Genomic DNA, 23,223 nt, shown 5'->3' with positions numbered 1-23,223 from the left:
TGACATCGTTTACCGTGGCTTTTGGTTGATGGTTGCCTGATATACCCTCGGGCATTTATTATTTCCGATGAGGCAATTATTAATCAAAAGCCATGGTCAACAATGTATTATTCTAAAAGTAACGACCTAAAACCAATCATTAACCTCTAGATACATATGTGCATACTAAAGTTATATAAACAGTGTACATACATGTTTCCTTATTCAGCCATGATCCGTTGTTGAGGCTTGTGTATTCAACGATTGTTCCCGAATGACATGCAACTGTCAATATGCCAATAGATGAATTATATGACACAATGTTTCCATTCAGAGTGTCGATGACTCCACATTCTGAAAACCATTTAATTTACATGAAACTGTTTATAACAAACAAAAACATTAATTTCGTTAAATAAGAAATAAGTCAGAACATGTACCAATATGTGGGATAACCATCTACGAGTACCTGTACAAAGCAAAGAAATGCCTTCGTTCCAACCATTATCGCCTGAAAAGGGAGAGCTGTAGGAACAATCATTAATATGCTCCTCCGATCCTAAACAGTGGATATTATTCATCAATGCCGGTCCCAATCCTTGACCGAAATAATTCATTCTCATGATTGCAGAAGCTCTGAAATCATAGAACAGAATTCAGTAAAGAACAATTTATAATATAAGTCGAACATGAAAGGCTACTCAAAAACGTTATAAAAAAACGAATAATTTATGAAATAAGTCGAACATGAAGATCTACTCAAAGACGTTATAAACAAAAAAAATCGACAATTGTTTTAATCTTCAAAAGCGAAACGAAGGTGCATATTATAAGATTTTGCTATTGAATACAATGCAGAACTTTTAGATTGTTCAAACTTACTCCGAATGGAATCAATGATTCAATTTTAGGCTTTATCCGTTTTGAATTCGAAAACAAGTTATTGCCCTGTCACGCTGTCATGATATTCTTTACGGCTCATAGAAAAAAAGGTCAACATGAGCTTCATTTGATATTTCTAAATCCGATATTTCAACGGACAATTGGCGACGGATTGATTGTTAAACATTCTTATATTGTTTTAAAAACGGTTAAAAACTACAGTAAAAAAATTGTCGTAGTCAACCGTCATAACTCGAAACACTATGTCAGTCACTACAATAACACATCAAAACTACAGTGACAAGCCCAGTAGACTAACATTTAAAAAAATAAACCGAGTTTATTGGCAGAAGTCAAGGGCCCAAACGAAAATGAACTAAATACCGAATCATGAAATTTCATGTATACCGCTTATTGTGACAACTTTTTCATATACCCTCGATATACACGAATTTCAACTTGCCGTAACTCGTGTAAAAGGTCATGACGATGTGTACAACTTAATAACAATTTCTTGCATTTCCGTATTTATGTTGACAAACTACCGTATCAGTCTCTTACTTCAATCTTATAAAGAAAGTGCATGATCATTACGACTGAGATCGAATACTTTTTTGCACGCTGTGTCGTAAAGAAACGTCTTAAAGATCGCCATTACTTCGCACCATAATGGCAACTAGTCGTTTATTATATCTAGTGTCGTGTTTAATCACCATTATTCAATCTTGACATATTGTCAGCGATAACGATAGGGCAAACAAGGCAGTTGGTGACATTATTCGGCAGATTACAAACAATGCACGGATTAGTCAGGAGATTCGTACATAACATTTCAGAACTGTGAAAACAAAGTTTTAAAAAGTATCGTTGCCTCTCCCCGGCATTATTCTGGAAAAAACGACACTAGTTAGGGGTCATATGGATTTGGCGATATCTTTACGACCGACTTTCAAATGTTGTAATAGTATAGCATGGATATTAGACTCGAGTGTTTTTTTATTGTTTAATGAATTTTTAGTCGTTGTGGTTACACTTTTATGGTCTTACTTATAACCTGGTGCCAGATAATTATTCTTTAATATAATTAAGATCAGGTTTATAATTGGAACAATAGCAACATAAATGAACAAAATGATATTAAATTTATAATATTTTGACCTACACGGACATTGAATTATGGTACAAAGTGTTATAAGTATACACATGAGATAAGCAATTTGTATACACGACATGTAACTTTTTCAAACGATACTACTTCATTTTTAGGTCACGTTAACTATTGGTTACTTTTGAAAATTTATTTTATTGCGTATCGTTCGTATATTAACACAATACTAAATGGTATGATAACAAATATATTAAATTTGACTTACTTTAAATTCATCATTCTGCAAAGAACAGCTGCATCATTTATGTCAAATGAATCCTGGCAGATATAGCCCCATTGGCCTTGGACCTGTAATTCTACTCTTCCTATCTGAGGGTCTCCACCGTCTGACAAACGTATTCCGGTGATATTGAGAGGGTTCACTTCAAATATAAATCAATAATCATAAATTTATGACTTTAACTGTACAATATTATATATATTATAGATTTAGTATAATTTTATTATTGCAGTGTTCTTGCACTCTTATCACGTTCACTATATATACTTCTAAGCAGTAAGAGAGCTGATTCAAGAATTTGAAATACGGGTATTTTTTGAGAAGTTATTTGCCATTACCGGCTGCAATGTAAAAAAAAAAACAAATTGGCATTTCCTACCATTGCAGACAGAAAAGAACTTGTAGTAGCATGTTGTAACGGTGTCGTATTTGCAATCGGCAAATGAATCGTATGGCTCCGAACATAGCATTTGGTCCATCATTGGGGCAACATTGCTTGTTCGGTAGTTGCTATAAGTTCTGTACCTATAAATATGTGTAGGATATCGGCAGGGTCCAAACTGTCATGAATGCACATATTGTCAGGTGTTCGCTATTTCTTGGCACATGTTTTACAACTAGTTCCCTTTAATTAATACTCATTTAGATTATGACGAAAGCGGATCGCTTTAAGATTTTTCTTGAGTCCGTTTCCTATGCAAAAGCCACTATTGTGTCCTTTCTAAGAGGCCAAGAGAAAATACCCCCGGTAGGGATCGAACCTACAAACCCCTTGGATGAGGTGCGGGCACCTACACCACTTGACCACTCTCAACCTTAGTTTCTTTTAAATAAGCATATAAAGAATGTCACATTGCGGGAACATAAAGCAACATTTATGCTAAATATTAAAGCATTATGCCTGTATTTTATGTCAGTGATGCCGATAAAACAGGTTATTTATTCGTTCTTTTGTAAGTTCTTGTTTGCATTATATACTAGTAATTTGAATTATTTTATATCTCATATTGTGCTGTGTGTTGTTTTTTTAAGCTTCCATATTTTCAATTTAAGAACAATTTAATTTGAAAGTATGATATATTATGATTCCAGATAAAACCCTTTGATATTGCAGGTATATCTGTTTACCAGCATAACGATAGCAAAACAACCGGTTCTGGAATGGTTCTCGATTAGTGCAGACGTGTTAAAAATTGCTCTAACAAAAACTGGATTTATAGCTCTCATTTAAACAGAGCATAGACATATTATATATCAAAAAAATGGATTTATATGTGTTAAACAATGACACGGGTATTACTTAAAAATACGGATGTATGTTAGAGTTATTAATGAAAATGCTATAAACAATAGACATTTGGAATTATTGTGTTCACTACGTGTGACGGACACTATACGTGATTTTCGCTCACTACAATGGTCAACTACATGGATTTACTCCTGAGCCCCTCACAGCCAAGTGGTCCCCAGACCACACAGGTGTCACTGATATCTGATGACCAGGACATCGATAGCTCGCCCGATTTGACGGCTTTAACCAGTGTACCCATTTTGCCTAGCGAGGTGACTCTAAAGTCCTCTCTTGATTGCAACTACGGATTTGATGACTCGTTTTCGCAATACACAAATACGGAGTCAATAGATCACGCAACTAATGATCACGACGGGTCAAGCCAGCCAAGATGTAATCAGGAGTACTACACGATCCTTGATAATATACTCACAAGATTACCCAAGTCACTGTATATTTACAAACTAATCCAAATGTGTAATGAAAATGATGATGGCATTTGTCTGTATCGCAGCATTTTGCATAAAAGAGCACAGGAAAAACAAAACTGTCCTCAAGGTACCCTTATGAATCGACGTACAACAGAAAACGAGAAAAGTTGTTTAAAATACGCAAAAGACTGTCATGCCCTTCAAAATTTTATAAACAACGGAGACCCTAAATGTCTGTCTGATACGTTTACCAAAAACAAACTGTATACAAAGACCAGGGACACACCCGCAAAAGAAGCCAGCTTGACACTGATGCAAAATGAATTAGCGACAGTAATGACCAGAACAAGTCTCCTCACCCAAAAACTCTCTGAGCTTGAAACGAAAACCGCCTCTCAAGCAGACACTATATGCAAATTAAATACAGACTTAGCGGAAATGAAAAGCTATTGCGCTGATCTCGCGCAGGCGACCAATCGAACAGTGAATTATCATATGCACCTTATACAACATTTAAAGAGTGAAGTAGATACACTGAAGAAAAATGCGTCAGCTCAAAGCTCAGTAAGACAAACGAATATGAATGAACAAGAAAAAGTCCCGCAATTCGAACATAAACCGCCAAACAAGGTAAAGCAAATAGAATCGCAAGAACAAACTCAAACTAGAATTGTGGATAAAACACAGGAATTGTTGTATGCTACTGCTCTGAAAAAGTCAGTGCCAGCTGAAAAAGTCACAGCCAAACAAATAGCAGTTCGGGTCACACAACGTTCCCCAAATCAAACCGCCGAACTACAACACAAAAGTGTAGAACCATAACATAACATAACATAATGTTTATTGTACTTAAAGGCCACCAGCCCAGAATACATACAAAAATATTATATTTGATAGTACATTAAAATATACATCAACTATAATTATAGTCGTGAATGATTTCATCAATATTAAGACATAATACACAAGTAACACAATGGAAATGAAATGTAATGATATATAAATCGATAGTGCAGACTAATTGTTTCAAAGTATAAGACAATAATATTATATTTATCAGATCATCGTTCAATAATTATGAAAAATAGACTAATCAATAATGCACAATTATATCAATGATTAATTAAAGTACTATTAATATTATGATAATATTATGTGAGTCTGAAATTAAGCATATAATATCCTTATACAATACATAGATAAAAAAAAACCAAAAAAAAACGATGATGCGTAGCTTAAAGAAATATTCTTAGTTATTAACAAAGTGTTAACACAAAATTTGAACATTCTTTAAAACGGCATACAAATATTTAAATGTAATTACTCGATTAAATATAGTATATATAATAAAACATAGAACAATTTGAAAATTGTCGCTATACATGCAATTTAATTTAAACAGGTAATACAATTCTTTGTTTCCTCACTTCAAACGCGCAATATATGTATTTGGCAAGTGAAAATATGTCATTTGTAACATTTGAACACATAATATTATAGAATAATAGTAGGCTAGCATGTGAGCACCAATCTACACGGAAATGCTCTCGCCTCAGTTCATTATAAGCTGGACAAACGAGGAGAAAGTGATATTCGTCTTCAACAACAGTGGCCCCCGATCTTAGACACAGCGGACAGAAACGCAGTTCTCGCACAATGTTCATGTGGCGTCCTTTCTCAATCATTAGGTCATGTCCAGAACATCTAAAATTCGCAAAACACCTCCTCCATGCGTATGATATATTTATAGACAGATAACGTTCTGGATTTAGAAGCGTTTTATAGTGTTTGTAGTGCTCCGATTTAGGTGACGTCATAATGTCTCCATTTAACTTTTGGAGTGCGCAGTCTTTCAGTCTAGTGGTGAATGATTTTATAAACACACAGATTTGTCCAACGTCTTGCGCCAGCCACACGTAACCGAATCCATGTTCAAACAGCACGTTCTTGATGTTAGTTACCCAACAAGTCCGACCAGCAGTGTCTAGGTTATAAAGCATATTATAGCATTGCCTTGGATATCTACTATTTTGCATTTGTAGAATTTTAGCCCAGTATGTCACACAACGCGGAGTATATATTGTCGACATTGGAAGTCTCCCACATTCACTTAGGGCGAAGAAGTTCGAAACCCTTCTGTTTAATCCTCACATTCGCTTACAAAAGTCAATATGCACCTTTTCGATCATATGGCAAAATTGGTACCCCCAAATTTCCGACGAATAACAAAGTATTGGTGAAACTTTAGAGTCAAACAGTTTAAATGCCTCTTGAATATGGAATGAGCCGAAGTAACTCTGATATCGAAATATGACTGATATTGCCTTAAGTGCTTGCTTTGAGAGATGTTCCGTGGTCATAGTCCAACTGAGTTTCGGTGTAAAGAAGGCACCTAGATATTTGTATGACGGTACCACTTCTAGGCGAAAGTCTCTGTAGAACCAACGTTCATATTGCCGAAGAGGCCCGCCATTACGATATACCATCCCTTTCGATTTGTCGACGTTAATACTCATACCAGTACTGTCACAAAATGTACTAATGAGATTGATCTGGATTTGCAAGTTACGAGTTGTGTCTGCAAAACTAGGTACATCGTCTGCAAACATGAACGCATATAAATGTCCTGTTACATCAGTGACGTATATTCCGTTGGGTGAATTTTCTCTGAGAAAGTTGACTAGATCATTCATCAGGAGGGAAAAAATTCCAGGCGAAGAGACGCATCCCTGTTTTGTGCCGATTTCACAGGGGAAGAACTCTGTAAGACCACTGGAAAGTTTAACACATGATTGAAGTTGTTCGTACATCGACATAAATATATCTGTAAACTTTCCATTGATTCCTGCTCTATGCATGGCTTTCCAGAGTGTCTCGTGCTGGCATCCGTCGAAGGCCTTCAGAAAATCGACGTAAAATACATAAAATCGTCCACCTTTCCTCGATGTATATTTTTGTATTACTGACTGTAAATTAAATATGTTATCTACAGTAGAATACTTCTTCATAAATCCGGCCTGAGATTTGTCTATAACGTCATTAATTTTACACCATCTCGATAGTCTTTTTGTCAAAATGTTAATGAATATTTTCCCTAAACTATTCGACAAAGTTATGGCCCTGTAGTTCTTACATTCGAGCTTTGATCCTTTTTTATGAATAGGGGTAACTATATTTTTACTCCATGCAGATGGAAACACGCCGCTTTCGTATATTTTGTTAAACAGCGCAGTTAAGTAAGGTCCAACAATATGTATTGTGCATTTGTACATATTCATGCTAATACCGTCTATACCCGACGCACAGTTTCCCCGGAGACTCTTCACACTATCACGCAGTTCAGCCACCGTGATTTGCTCATTTAAGCTATCAGGATTTCTCTCCCTTGTCAGGTTTGTCAATATAGAACTATCGCCCAAATGTTGCGCACGGTTAACTGAAAATAACTCCTTAAAGTAGTTAAACCAGGTTTCATCGGGTATTAAGTCCGTGTATTCTGTACATTTTTGTTTTGCCATTTTTATTTTATTCCAGAAGGCCTTTGAATCATTTCTACAGTCAATAAGATCGTTCTTACGCTTATTTTAACCGAAATCTACGCAACAGGAAATACATAGAACATAATATGAAACAACTTTGTCCGAAAACACCAAGACAAAACACACTTCACGGCGTTCGGACAAAACTCATTACGAACAGATTACAGATACTGAACCAGTTTTTGAAAGTGTACAATCGGGTTGCACAAGAAGGTATTATGTGCGAGGCATTTCTTCTAACTCCAATCGTTCCGGAGTGTTGAAGTTTTTTACGGACTGTGGGATAAAACCTACTGGTGTACGGTTAATTGACACTAAACGTGGCAGCCTCGCTGCTAAGGTAACCAAAAAGACTGGCATAAGGTTGAAAGTAAACAGTTCTGGCCGCGTAAAATGTACTGTCGACGCTGGTACTTGAATGGGATTCTCTTTTCTACACCACGGCCGAAAGGGAATATGAACAAAAAGAGAAATTAGATTAAAGTTGGCAGTTACAATGAAGTGTATGATTCCTATCCTTATATTGACAATGTCAATTAATGAATCAAAATCAGCGGTATGTAACATTCTTAATTGGAACGTAAGAGGTGCTATGTCCTCGGCTGCCAGCCTAAGTTATCTTCTAGATAAATATTCGATCGATTTAGCAGTCGTTACCGAACATAAATTGATGGAGAAATCAAAAACATTTTTCAACTCAGTTCATAACGGCTACACAGCAGTGACAGTTTGAGAAAATGTTATGAACGCTCAAGCTAGAAGCGGAAAAGGCGGAGTTAGTATCTTGTATAAAAAGTCGCTCTCATTTGCATCAAAACAAATAATATTACCAGAATGTAGCAGAATTGTTGGATTGAAATTATTCTCAGAAAACAGATTACCTATATTTATATTTGCAGTGTATATGCCCTTTGTAAACTATGACATTCAAGACTATATAGATTGCCTAGACCATATGCAAGGTCTGTTTAACAGATACACAGCTGAAGGTGTCGTCATCTTCGCAGGTGACATGAATGCTGACGTCACAATAGGACCTCTTCATGAAAATTCACGTGCACGGGAACTTAAACGGTTTCTAAACAAAAACAACATGTCACGAGTAGTATGCAAAGACAATTCTGCATACACCTTCAGACCAACGCTCCGAACCCTCGACTACTTCCTCAACGGGTCATGGCAGTTGGACCTATTTCAAACTTCTGATGTCATCTGTGACGAATGTTGTAGCGTCTCCGACCACCTCCCATTACGGACAGTGTTAAAAATACCGGTGACACATTTCGAAATAAGTGATGTCAATCTGATTGCTTGGAACAAATGCTCAGATAGTCAGCTAACAAACTATTCAGATTTGCTTGACGCATACCTAAAATGTTTAGATGTAACAAATCTTATCGCCGATGAAAATAATATTGAAATAATATACAAACATATAGTTAAATCGATCGAACGCGCATCTCATGCATTACCACAAAGCAAGTTTAATAAACATGCGAAACCATATTGGAATAACGAAGTAAAAGAAGCAATCAACGAAAAGCAAGGAAAGAACTTATATCGAATGGCAATATACGCACAAAAGGCAACGTGTATTTTGAACATTACAAAGGCTCTAAACGCATGTTTCGACAAACACAGAAACGCGCAATCGCATCATGCAACGAAAAGTTGTACAATGAACTTAATAACGCGGCTTCTTGCGACATGCGGCTCTTCTGGCGAATGATACGCCTTAAGCAAAACAAGGAAAAAGAAACGATAAATGAAATAGCATCAGGAAACAAAACAGCACGTAACCCTATAGACATTTCCACGGCGTTTGGCAGCTACTTCAAGAACGTGTTCACTCCTAAAAGTTCTCAAACTTTTAACACAGACTTCCATGCAGATCTAGACAATAGAGTGCAGACCTTCTTATACTCAGCTGACCGTAGCACTGATAACATTCTAGATCGTGACGTCACCCATGATGAAATAAATACTCTTTTTCGAAATCTCAAAACGCGTAAAGCGGGCGGCCATGACAGACTTGTCAATGAACATCTCATCTATGGAGGTCACACACTTTGTGTCTATGTGCAAAAGTTATTTACAATGATACTGACTGCATCTTACGTTCCTATAGACTGCAAAATGGGGATCATTATTCCTATTCATAAGCAAAATAAGCCAAAGAATGAGTGCAAAAGTTAAAGGCCTATATCTCTACTACCTGTCATTTACAAGGTATTTGAAAAACTTATACACGATCGACTCACGCGTTGGTCCAAAGTACATGGTAAAAAGTTTCCCAATCCACAACAGAACGCATATCAACGTAAACTGGGTTCGCTGACAGTGTCTTTTAGTCTACAAAAAACAATTGCATCAAATCAGGAATACGGCTCCCCGTCCCATGTGGCCATGCTTGACACTTCCGGTGCCTTCGACAACGTCCTTCACTCCGCACTATTTATTAAGTTACACGAGTACGGAATACGCGGACAGACACTACGCACGCTCATTAACTGCTACACAAACATTGAAAGCGTTGTTATTGCAAATGGCGTCCAGTCATCACCATTTCCGGTACTACAAGGTGTCCGCCAGGGTGGCGTACTGTCAACCTGGCTCTACCTCCTGTTTAACAAACTATTATGTGATCTGGAAGAATCTCCATATGGATCCTTTATTGGTGACTTGAAAACGGGAAATCCAACCCTAGCTGACGACTTAACTCTAGTTTCTACAAATAAATCGTGTCTGCAATCCCAAATAAACATCGTTACATCGTATGCCAATGAATGGGGATACAAACTTAACGAATCAAAATGTGCATATATTATCTTTGGCGGACGCAGGAATTACGTCGATTCTGTACTAATTAATGAAACTATTCTCAATTCGTCTGATAGCGCCACCCACGTCGGAATAGTTCTACATAAGTCAAACAAATGCAGTTATGCTGTTGACGCAAGAGTGCGAAAAGGGCGTGCATCCATATTTTCCCTGATGACCATCCATGACGCAAATTATGATGTCAACCCACTTATCATGTCGGATTTGGTCCAGAAGATTACAGTCCCATCTTTGCTATACGGGTCCGAGCTATGGTCGACTCTTACTGCAAACGACATTCTAAATCTGGAACGTGTATTAAGACTGGCTGCAAAGATGTGCCAAAACGTTTCATCACGAACACGCACTGACATGGCTTTGGGACTTCTCGGGTGGTACCCAGTGATTGCAAATGTCGACAAACGAAAGCTGATGTTCTTTCACAAGCTTTGCTGCATGAACGCTAACTACACAGCTAAGAAAATCTTCGACTACAGATGGAGTGTATTCATGTTACGTAACACCACTGGTCAACGCGGTGTTATACCGGATTTATACAATGTGCTGAGGAAGTATGATATGCTGAACTACCTGACCTCTTACAAAGAAACATTCTCGATGCCGAGCAAAACATCATGGAAACGCATTGCCAGCGCACGTGTTAGTGACTATCACAAGCAACAGTGGCTTATTCGTACCAGCGGAGACCCTGACTTTACTCGGTTTACAACGGTCCATCCACTTCCTAGAAGGGCGTCTATATGGGCCGCCGCCGACTCCCCGACTGAAGTACGCAACGCCACGGTCGTGATTCGTTTACTGACGGACACGCGGACAAACGCTCGATCGGTGTGCAGAAGATGCAATGTTGTTACAGACAATGTTTGTGATCACAGAATCAATTCGTGCATCTATTTCAACCAATCAAGGAACGAACTGATAAACAAACATCCCATAGTGTGCGCCGGGTCAGACGTTGATATTATATCACATATGTTTAGTGAACGAACGCTACATACACTTGACCACCATATGGAACAGACATATATAAATGATGTGTGCAAATACGTATCATCCGTGGAGAAATAGACTAAGATGTTACAATGTTACTATTGCAAACTGTATATTGACTAGATCACAGTCTAAAACTCTGAAAGACGTATCACCTTATAAATGCTTGTTTTTGCATTATGTTGATATGAAATATTCTTCACATTAAATACATGTTACATGTTTTACATGTTTGTTCGTAAATTGAATAAGCTTAACAATTTAACAATTCATATTTAGCTGATCTCATTAGCAACTAAATATTGTGCTCAGTTTTTGTTTGCTCTATAATAATGTAAAGCAATTTGTTTGTCAGGAACATATTTCCTCTTTTATTATTTCTATTTTTAATTTGGTAATTACAAATATTTTAATATTACTAATTAAATCATTATGGGAACTTAAACCATTCTTCCATATCAACATCAAACCACTTTAATTAAAGTGAGACGTATCACAAATACTATTTTCTTTTACATTGTTTTCAACGTAGATGTTTAACACCGCACAACCTTCACTTGTATTTCGTTTCGACAAGTGCGGGTATAAGTGCCTAACTCATCTAATATTATTTCTACAGTTATCATCCCCTGCCAAATCATCACCAATTTCAGTTATTCGGCAAATCTACCTTATCAACAACACCATTATTAACCTAAACTTCTCTACTCTAGCCTTTGCCTTTTTACGATAAACGAGTACTCTTTTTCCTATATTTCCTTTGCATAAAGTTTAATATTATATAAATGTTCTTACTTTTTTGTCACCAAATACTAGTATGATTGTGTTTGAGAGTGTGTAATAATGTTATAATTTGTTCATGGCATGTATGTGATATTGCATATATTAATTTATAATATTTCTATGACTGTTTATTATGTGTAACACTTGTACTATTTATATAATTTGTATTATTTATATAATTAATCACTGTAATGGTGGAAATAAAGAGAATATATATATATATATATATATATATATATATATATATATATATATATATATATATATATATATATATATATATATATATATATATATGTCGCAAAATATGAGCTCTACGTCTAGCTTTTATGATGTAAAAATGCTCGTCTTGTGCAAAAGTGACATTATAAATATTGATACGATATGGCATGATAGCAAAAATGAATTATTGTGTTAACTGTCTGGTCTTTGAAGTCGTATGACTTCTTAGAATATTGCCTTAGGCAATATTAAAAAATACCGCTATCCACTAACGTATAATCCTGATAGAGTTTAAAAAGTAGGTGTGTCGAAATTCAATATCACTGACTTTTCTCATTATAGCCCGCTTCACTGCAAAAATGTACGTTTATGCAAGAAGTGAACGAATAAGAACGCATGATGCCATTTCCGGTATGACGTCATTCTGACAAATATGTGGCATGATTTTTCAGTGAGATATCAATTAACTCTATGTTCGATGATTAATAAGCATAAAATGAATATATTTAAAATTTTGTTTTATTTCTGTCAATGTTTGACCGCACCATATTTCGCCTCGTGAAAATCTTAATTAATTTCATTCGTGGCTTAGACACTTGTGAAATACAATGTTCGGTGTTCGCTCTGAGATTGAAACATGAAGTCATCCTCTATGTATATATATACTATCTTGTTACATACGTTAAATAACCAAAGGCTATATGAACACCACTTGAATTGAATGGCAAATTTCATTACACACACAATTAATTATTTATGTCGGAATTGTGAAAATAAAATTTGGGGCTTTTATCAATTAATTACAGTTTGTAAATGAATCAAATATTTGATCGTTTTGCATTTATGCAAAATTATCTAAAGCCTTACGTTCCACCTATTTTGCTACAAAAAACACGTGCCAGCGCAAATCCAGGATAATTGGATGAAGAGAGCGTAGACCAATATGAATAGCCACAAATCGTTCCCCATGTATCGCCTACCAGTACTTCAACAATACCATCATAAAATCCGACACCGCCAACCAGACGAACATTTGTGATATCTGAAAAGATATTTAAATAAAAGAGGATTTATGACGTCCATCATTCTTATGCAACGTTAACATGGACTATATTAGAGGTTTCATTAAACGTTACAAATGTAATAAATCGCTCAAATACAATGTTCCTTATAAAATGAAAAGGAAGTTTGTTTAGACTCATAATATATTATATTTCTGTTATTTCGTTTTGAAAATATTTTCCAACTATATTTATTTATCTTATACTAACTCAAAGGTCCACAAGAATTCTGCGTAGGTATCCATGTTCCATTGTCAAGACACAAGTATGTGAAATCATATGTGTAAGTGCCGTTGCTACATATGCCGTGGTACTCTTGTCCTCTTATAGTCATGGCAACGCTGCTAAAGTCACCGTAGTAAAATTCAGCAGCTCTTGGACAAACTGTAATAAAAGTTAAGTACTCTTTGAAATACTCCAGCATTACATCAACATGTTATGCACCCAATATTCAGAGTACATATATACTACGTTAGTGTGCACTGTATTTCGTGACGGGACGCGTTAGAAATTCATTTTATTTTCTTGTTAGTCATCGAAAAAACCGGATGACGTCGGAACCGTTATAATAATTCCCGACATAATGATGCAATAAAAGAACAAACTTAAAATAATATAAAAATACAAGAATATACCCTTTATTAACCCTTTAATTATCAGTAAAGCTGTTTTCAAACCTGAGCATACGACAGCTACATCCTTATTATGTTCGCACTGTTCACCAGATATACTTGAGCAGTCGTCGATAGAAGTTTCTGATCCAGAGCAATCCAGTTGGTTGTAAAATATGGGGCCGGCTCCCGGTCCGTATGTTGTATCGTGGATGACTTGGATGGCACTTAGAAATAAAATAAAAAGCCTCCAGCTCACATCATTTAAATTTAGATTCAAAGTGTCAGTTGAGCCTGAAATTGGCTGTTTGTGTAATTTTTCATAATTAGCAAAACCTGATAATACAATGGAAGCTATCGTTTACCTAATGTATAGTGGCTAACGGGCGAGTCTCAATGAGAAACTCACAACACAACAGGACTACACACACAAATACCATTGACTTAAGAATAGTGTTATCAAATAATTAGGTTGCCGCCTTCAAAACAAGCGTGAGCATTTATTTTAAGAGAGATTAAGAGGAGTCTGGTATATAAATAATCCTTTGCAGGTATTTAATGAAAATATGTAATATGATAATATTGGTGTAATTACGATAGATCAGACGACAGCATTTGGCAGACCACTTGTGCATCGTTCATACCAAAACTGTCCCGACAGACCGTGCCCCAAATTCCGTTCACTCTTCTTTCGACACGTCCGTCAAGATTGCTGGTACCACCAGCTAGACGTATGTCAAGGCCGCTAAAGTCATCTAGGAAATAAATTGATGGTATATATAGTTCAAGTTCTTTGTAGAAGCTCCGAGGAAATGTCAATGGTCCTTTATGTTTTATCATTACCATATTTTGCTCCAATAAGAAGACAATGAGTGTTTGCAGTACGACGGTGCCCCAAGAGGTTTCTTGAATTTGCATCATCACCTTGATGGCCTCTACCAACATTTAAAGATTCATGAACAAAGCAAATAACATGTTAATTTATACCAATATCCAGTTAAAGAATTGACTGTCAACCTCTTCTGTTGCAATATGAACCTCGTGTGTTTCCGACAACTTTTTTTGCTTTCATTAGTTGTTCGGGATATCATAGATGGTCCAACAGACAATGATGTTTTGTAGGTTTCTATAGAACATCATTTTTGTCCGAAATGAATTAAATGACATGCAGAATCTCCGTTCATACTTAAATTCATTAACATAGCTTCAATATATTTATGCCAAGATCCAGTTAAATACTGGTATTCATGTTTTGCCCGTGATATAAACTGACGAAATCCAAAATTCAAATTGCTCAAATGTTCACATCTGGACTTTATTTTAATAATTTTCGTGAGATTGTATCATTTTTATCACCAAAGCTCATGTAACCTTTGATTTAACAATTCGTAAACAATTGTAACATTCTAGATATAAAAGAAATACCTGAAGAACATTACTTCGTTTAAATTTTGTTTTTTAAATGTTATGCGAAATACAAAGGCAAATGAAATTGCTCAGATGAACAAAATGAAACAAAGCATTCATGCCTACTTCCTACTTGAAATGTTTATATTGATGACATTATTATAATGGAAACGAGATATATAAAATCAATAACTGTATCTGTTTGCAGTTTGTATAATGTATGTACATTTCGCTTAAAAACTGAGTTCATTGAATTACAACCATCGATTGATTGAAAAGAATGCAATTTGCATGTGCATTGCATCGCAAAAAAAACAATGTTGTTTGACTTATATTACATTTGTAACTTTGAAACATGAAATGATATAGGAGTGTATGTAAATAACACGTATTTTTATAGGATGTGTTAACATCTAAGGCTAGTCAGTATTTCTTTTTGAACGCATTTAAAATAAAATGATTATTTAATATCTCGACAGTATAGGTAAGTTCTTAAATTACTCTTTTTCATAGCAATAATTATTCACACATTACTTACATTCTGTTTGTACCGATGTCTGTGTTTGGACAGCGCTGGTTACATAAGCAGCTGCAAATAATTGAGGTAAGATTTAATTACACGTTTGCGGCCTTTTGATACCCATGCATTATTGAACTTGAACCGTTTGCAAAAATAAAAACCACAAAAAGCACAAATATGTCAATTTTGTTTGAAGAAGGAAGTTTTGGAATGCCTTTAAACCAAATACATGAAATGATAATCACACCGTCGTAATGTTTACAACCTTTTGACCTAGCGGAAACAATTTATTGCGCACTTGGATATCTCTTACATTGGCAATTTGTATAAGCATTGTGTTTACATTATACGATCTTACAATGTTTTGTTGAATAACTTTGTCGCAATATATCGTTGTTATGCATGTATTGGTATGGCATGTTGGCTTACAACCACCGTGACTTGATGTATAACGCAGTATTTACGAGTGGTCGGCTAGTTTTGTAACTCCAAAGAATAAGATCAATTATTCATTATTATTTGTACAAACACATCATACATTCACATAGAAATATTGTTTAACTGTAAGCAACTATCAAAATGATTCAAACAGTTGTAAGTATTATTAACGACTATATTCCCGCCCTGTCTCATGAATGTTGGTGATAACTGAGATGTTGTCTTACCTAAGCAAACGAGAAGATGAAGTTCTATTCCTCCGCCCATAGACGTTTGTGGTCGACTCTGAAGCATACCAAGAAGAAGGTTCAACAACAAAAAATCAATGCAATTAACGAATTGTCAAAACAAACTTATGAAACGTATTAGAAGTTAAACAAGCCAGCATATCTAAGGCACGTATCAGCATTTTCTTATGATTTAAGGTGTCCGGTGGACAATCATGTATATATTGGATGCCTTTTGACCCCATACTTTTAAGTTTTATTAGAAAGGGTTGGATTTTTAAAACAAAATATGTAAGAGATGTACCGAAACACTGGCGTTTGAGTACTGAAGCTATTGCAAAATAAGTCATTTCATCATGTATATACTCATAATATGCAAGCAAAGTCATTTCAAATAATGTCAAAATGATATAGGGTCACCTGGCATAAATGTAGCTTTATAACCAATGGAGTGATTGAGTGACGGGCTTATTTATACATAAGATACCGTAACACACATCGAAAATTTCAACTACGACCAAACTCAGCATTCAGATCCCACAATGTCTAAAACATCGGACAATTTGAATTAAATAATTTAAATTAATCATTGTATCGTCATACCCCAAGACTAGTATTTGTGTAATAAATGGCGCCGCCATGATAAAATAATGTCATTACATATGTTCGATACAAAAATAAAAAGGAGTGAATGTAATTACTTTGGGCGTGACGTCACAAATGCAAAGCGTAAACACATTTGGGACCTAAATAGTGATGTGTTTATGTATTTACGATATGAACCATCAAAAAATAGTTATAAATTAAAAAAAAAGGAAACCTTGAATAACAACACATTCGTATGTACAGGGTATACAGAATGTTGAAAAGTCAAGTCTCTACATTCTTATCAAATATTGCTCTCCACGAGCCGTTTTCTAAACCACTGTGCGCAAAAGATGATATATACCAATGACCTTTATATAAACAGTTTATTTCTAAATTTTAATGTTATTAATTTGCCAAAAACCGGATATATAACCAAACAAACCATAATTAAGAATACAAATCAGTACAAGAAAGTAAACATATTAAACACAACCTTAATACACAGCTATTATTGTAATAACGTACGTCATTTATCTTTTATAATCCATTATTTCATTGCGGCATCATGCGCTACTGTTCAGAAAAGAGTAAGTCGAATAAAGCTATGGATATGAATCAGGAAGTACAAGTAATTGGATATATATAATTTCCTACGTTTGAGTAAAACGAATTAGAAGGACATTAATTTCCCTTGTTTATAATGAAATAACCACCAGGTGGCGATTGATAAGCACGAGAAATTCGTGCGAATATGAATGTAAAGGCATTCAGCTTTGGGGAACCGATCCGTTCACATCGATTCAATTGATTGTTAAATTTTACAAGAAAATGTTTGTGAAAGGTGTGTTACTATGCAATTTCATCATATGAATGATAAATATATTTTTAATTTGTCTTCAAAGAACAAAATCATGTAATATACATTTGTATAACTTGATAAAGTACGTATACATGAATCATAAAAATGATATGTTTTTCTATACATCTTTGTTAAGGAGCTTATGGGTGATGAGGCCCGACATCTAGTGGTACGAGACAAATCCTCTAAATCTGGATGACAAACGGGCAGAGGTTTCTGAGTTTTCCCCAGAAGGAGGGTTTTATCTCAGTTTTTCCTCGGCCAGTCGACCACGTCTCTAAGCTCCATTTTTGTCAGGCATGTTGTTACCAAGAAATATTTTGCTCATGTTGCTAGTTCATGCTGTATGTGTTAATCGGTTTCCCAAGTGCTTCACTCACTGTGACTTCCAAAATAATACCATTGAAAAGTATTGATTTTGTTGTTTTCTATAGGAGGTTATAGAATGGTATTCAGGGAAGTACTTATTTTACAACTTACCGCTCTGTTTATCTTGTAAAGTATGGGTCTATCCACTACTTGCACAGGTTGAGCAAACCGTCCCGTGACAAAGATTCGGAATTCATTTTCAAAGATATGAAATAACGTACTGACACAAAAGTGAGTGAGTGAGTGAGTGAGTGAGTGAGTGAGTGAGTGAGTGAGTGAGTGAGTGAGTGAGTGAGTGAGTGAGTGAGTGAGTGAGTGAGTGAGTGAGTGAGTGAGTGAGTGAGTGAGTGAGTGAGTGAGTGAGTGAGTGAGTGAGTGAGTGAGTGAGTGAGTGAGTGAGTGAGTGAGTGAGTGAGTGAGTGAGTGAGTGAGTGAGTGAGTGAGTGAGTGAGTGAGTGAGTGAGTGAGTGAGTGAGTGAGTGAGTGAGTGAGTGAGTGAGTGAGTGAGTGAGTGAGTGAGTGAGTGAGTGAGTGAGTGAGTGAGTGAGTGAGTGAGTGAGTGAGTGAGTGAGTGAGTGAGTGAGTGAGTGAGTGAGTGAGTGAGTGAGTGAGTGAGTGAGTGAGTGAGTGAGTGAGTGAGTGAGTGAGTGAGTGAGTGCAGACAGTCAACTGAGGACATTTATTAGAAATAACAGCAGCGACTGAGGACATTTCGGTCAAGTGAGAACGTCCTCATTTGACAAAAAAATAAATTTCTCTTAAAATACTCGTTTTGGGCTGAAACATAAAAATAAATAATAAAAAAATATTGGGCCTTAGTCGGAGGTGTCAAGGTTGAGTGTGTCGGTCGAGTGTGTCGATTACGAAATTCGCCATATTTTGTGTTTCGCACTCGATGCCTCATTTGACGGTCAACACCAGACGTAGTTCTGGCTTCCATAACTTTAATGTTGATATTTTTTTTTTTTGATATAACGTGTTCGCTGAAGTTCTTTAGCTACACCAGACAGAATCGTAAGCAATGTTGATTTACGTATATTCTGTGTTATAAGTTGTATCTGTTCATTCAAATCATGTGTGATTATGTTGCAGTTAATACGAAAACAGTACAATAGTGATTATGTAAGCAACGGATTTTTAATTATTCGTGATAAATAACATATGTCATCTATTTTCGCGACCATTCTTGTAAAAATTTACTAGGAAATTTTAGGACTGCGATTTCTGTAATGTCTTCAACATTTTAAAGATGTAAACTTTACATTCTGCTTTTAAGATTCACATGTTAATGATGTACATAATGTATATAAATATCCAACGAATAATTATGAGTTTGCTGTGGGTTTTTTTCATTTCATACCGTCAAAACATAACAATATATATACATGAAGGGCACCTGCAAGGCTGGGATTCACAGTTTAACAACAATTGGAACACCTCGGGGATGCCGAGTTGTTACGATTGTATTTATGAGGTATATCTCGAAGCGTGCTGGAGATGGCCGAGTTGTAAGGATTTGCATAATTGATGTCTGTGTAAGTCATGTTTCATTTTATTGAAAAGGTACATCCTGGGTTTTAATGCATTTTAATACTTGTTTTGAGCAAAATATCTTTGCACTTACATGGTAAAAAATGAATATAAACCTTAATTACCTATTTCAAACATAAAATACTTCTCTAAATACAATTTCAAAATTATCAAAACCCCCCTTTTTTTGCACAAACCCGTTTAGACGTTAGGGATTAGAAGAAACCCGTATAACACGTCTATTATTTTAGACTAGTATGGGGGTATATTGGGGAGATGGGCCTTACCTCATATATATACCTTGGGTGTGGGAGCATGGGCATTAGCAATTGTTCTCTCAGGGCCCAGATTCTACTTAGAATTTGCTGGACTGAAAGTCAAAGTCCCCTCTATTCCCAGGACTGGGTTGGGGGGGGGGGGTGCTGTTGACTGGTGTATAATATGCTGTCCATGCTTTTTTAATGATGTTTAGCCAAAACGTCACTAAAAAATCCAGGAATCATACAACAGAGGGCCCTTCACAATAATTAAGTGAATCTTGAGGAGTACCAAGGATGCACAGACAGTTTTAAAAGGGAATCTCCAGTATTTAATGGTAATTAGGACCTTAGGTTTTCTGTATCACTTATTCAATTCACTCAAGACATATCTCTTTATATCCATTTATTTTCTGTATTACAAATTCAAAATGAGAATGCTTTTTTCTATTTCATTCATAAACATGCTTATTTTTGATTTTATAATCAATGAATTTTTCAAATCTTGCCATATTTTTCTATATTGGCTCACCTAATTTACATTCTACCAAAATGGTGTTTATTTTATGATTCCGATGAATAAATGCAGGGCGCTAAACAAATATTTTATCAGTTGACCCACAGGATCACCTACTCCAACAAATTGGTGACCTTTTCGCAAAAAAACAAATTTAATTTATTGTTTTAAAATAAACTAAGAATCACTCTACAGTCTTTTAAAAGCCTTTCCACATCAAGCTTTTATTTCTATGTGGGAAATGGCTCTGGAGCATCGCTTACAAATCACCACATTGCGAAAGATTAATGACATAATTCACATCGCAAAAATGTGTTGCAGAATTCTCGGTCATACTAAAACTCGACAAACAGAACCGGCCCTCAGGTTTGAAGATCTCATTACATTTCCATACTTTAGAAACAGAAATAAAGTTTGCTGTTGTTATTTGCCAGGTGATGAAGCGTAATGGCAGCCCAAAGAAGATGCAGCAGACAGAACAGATGTTCCATATATCCCAAACGACTGATTGCCCCACAACCTAAGTATGGACATTGCAATTTGTGCAGGTATTTTATTAATTATACAGTAAGCTCACAGTAAGCTCAATTTCCTCATGGTTTTTCATGTCAACTTGTAATCTCTTTCAGTAAAAACATCTTAATATGGGCCAAGGAAACAAATAAATAAATTAGGTGCTTGGATTAAGTCTGATCGTCTGTGTGTCCATCATATGAGTTTTGTACTCGCAAACCTCTAGTGCTCTTAATTACGAAAGTATTTCACCTAGTGTCATGAAGCCTTAGAAAAATGTTGTGCAGGTGAAAATGTTTTCCATCTGCACAGAGTATGACCAGAGTTAAGGACCTGAAATTAGCAAATACTGGCATGTTTTGAAGTGTGTGTCGCTTACACCTGTAAAAGCTATTCCTTCTGAAGTCATTTATCTTTGGGGGACAATTTATAACAGTAGCAGTTAAAACGTTTGCAGATCTATATAAAATCTAAGCATGATTTATGCAGCACCAGTCAATTGAAACCACGCCCCCCCCTCCCCCTCAGGGCCAAAGTTCCCCCCAGGTCCGGGGGTATACAAGGGAAAGCGGGGGAAATGGGCCGTGTTTTTACCTTTCAGGTAGACCCGCAGTGTCGAGTGAATGCAGTGGTTTTGTTTTGGTGGAAAATAGCGGAGAATGGGCCTTACTTAGTTATCCTGGGGTCTGGGGCCATTTTTGCAGGGATTTTACCAGCAGTCAGGGTTAGACACTAACATTTTTCACAAGGTAGTCCCTCGGACTACTGGATCCGAAATCTGGATAGTACAGCAAATATTCTGGTAGTCCAAAAAAATGCAAGCCTGCAACGGATTCCTTCAGTGTTTTGTGAGACATAGCCTTCTTAGAACATTGTCAGTATAACCCTTTGATTGGTCATGATTTTTATCTGTCTCAATCTTAAAATTTCCACATTCTTCAAAACAATATTTGGTTTTTAAATTTAATTCTTAAACCTAAAAAAATGCTGAAAATCATGCTAAAATACCTCAGATTAAAAATCTAAAAACCATGCTTAAATACCCCATAATCTGTCACTTTCAGGAAAATGTTGCAATAAATCACTTGACACTAAAACACATCGACTGAGATCGTTACTAAGTTATGGCACAAATGACAGACATCCTACTAATAAGCATACTATTCAGTATTCTTTGTTAATCTAAACGACATATCATATAATGCTTAAAAAAACATGATGAAATAATTTCCGAAAGTGTTATTAATTATTTTTTATATGGGAGTAAGATAACAATTAACATGACCCTGCCTGTCAGTCAAACTAGCTGATCAATACCCGACTTACCAATCAGTGTCCAGATTAGGCAGGGCTTATCAGTTGCCGTTGCTATCCGCCTTGACCTCTGACAATCGTCACATATCAACAGTTTACGCTGTTATATATATTTAACACAAATTATGTCTCATAACTGAGTGATAGTAAAGACAGTTTAAGAAATCCGAAATACTGACATTTTCCCTTAATGCTGCTAAAATTATAATTGATAACAAGTAGACTAATTCAATTCTCAAAATATCTTAATGTAAACGTACATAATATACGTATATTTCCGTTTTAATAGCCTTAAAATAAGAAATATCATTATGAGAATTAGTGTACAATATTGATGATATCTTGCAATTTAGTTTGTTTTGAAATTTGTCTCCTTATTGTGCGATAGGTTTTAAATCCGAAGCATATACATTTGCTTGTAAGTTTGTTTGACATATTAGTGAAAAAGACACCTCAGTTTATGTGAGTTACATTTTTTATTAAATCTAATTAAATATCTGATATATAGCCTAATGTCACAAAAAGTATATACGTATAGATAAAACAAAATCATATTTTTAAATGACGCAAATCAAAATAAAAACCTTCGCATTTATAATGACTAGGGTCGTTTCAAAATTACTATGCTGATTGTTAGAACAGTTTTGCATTTCATTTAATACGGAA

General features: G+C 35.6%; 1 protein-coding gene across 1 annotated transcript; it reads right to left on the bottom strand.

The window, feature by feature from the left end:
- Positions 1 to 13,612: 13,612 nt before the first annotated feature.
- On the bottom strand, positions 13,613 to 21,337 carry LOC128210880 (scavenger receptor cysteine-rich type 1 protein M130-like). Its single transcript, XM_052915234.1, has 6 exons — positions 21,308 to 21,337; positions 16,611 to 16,668; positions 15,964 to 16,014; positions 14,614 to 14,773; positions 14,085 to 14,245; positions 13,613 to 13,791 (listed from the first exon to the last, which is right to left on the bottom strand). The coding sequence occupies exons 1-6, from the start codon at positions 21,335 to 21,337 to the stop codon at positions 13,613 to 13,615; spliced, it is 639 nt and encodes a 212-aa protein (XP_052771194.1).
- Between the last annotated feature and the right edge of the window lie 1,886 nt (positions 21,338 to 23,223).

This window comes from Mya arenaria, chromosome 12 (genome assembly GCF_026914265.1).
Source record: "Mya arenaria isolate MELC-2E11 chromosome 12, ASM2691426v1".
Taxonomy (NCBI): Eukaryota; Metazoa; Mollusca; class Bivalvia; order Myida; family Myidae; genus Mya; species Mya arenaria.
This window is presented reverse-complemented; position numbering and strand designations above follow the sequence as displayed.

Excerpts from the sequence above, each read along its gene's own strand:
- LOC128210880 (XM_052915234.1), bottom strand. The coding sequence starts at position 21,337 with ATGAAAAACCATGAGGAAATTGAGCTTACT. Across the intron at positions 16,669-21,307 it reads ATGAGGAAATTGAGCTTACT|AGTCGACCACAAACGTCTAT; the intron begins GTGAGCTTACTG and ends GGTATGCTTCAG. Across the intron at positions 13,792-14,084 it reads TGTAGCTGTCGTATGCTCAG|TTTGTCCAAGAGCTGCTGAA; the intron begins GTTTGAAAACAG and ends CTTTTATTACAG.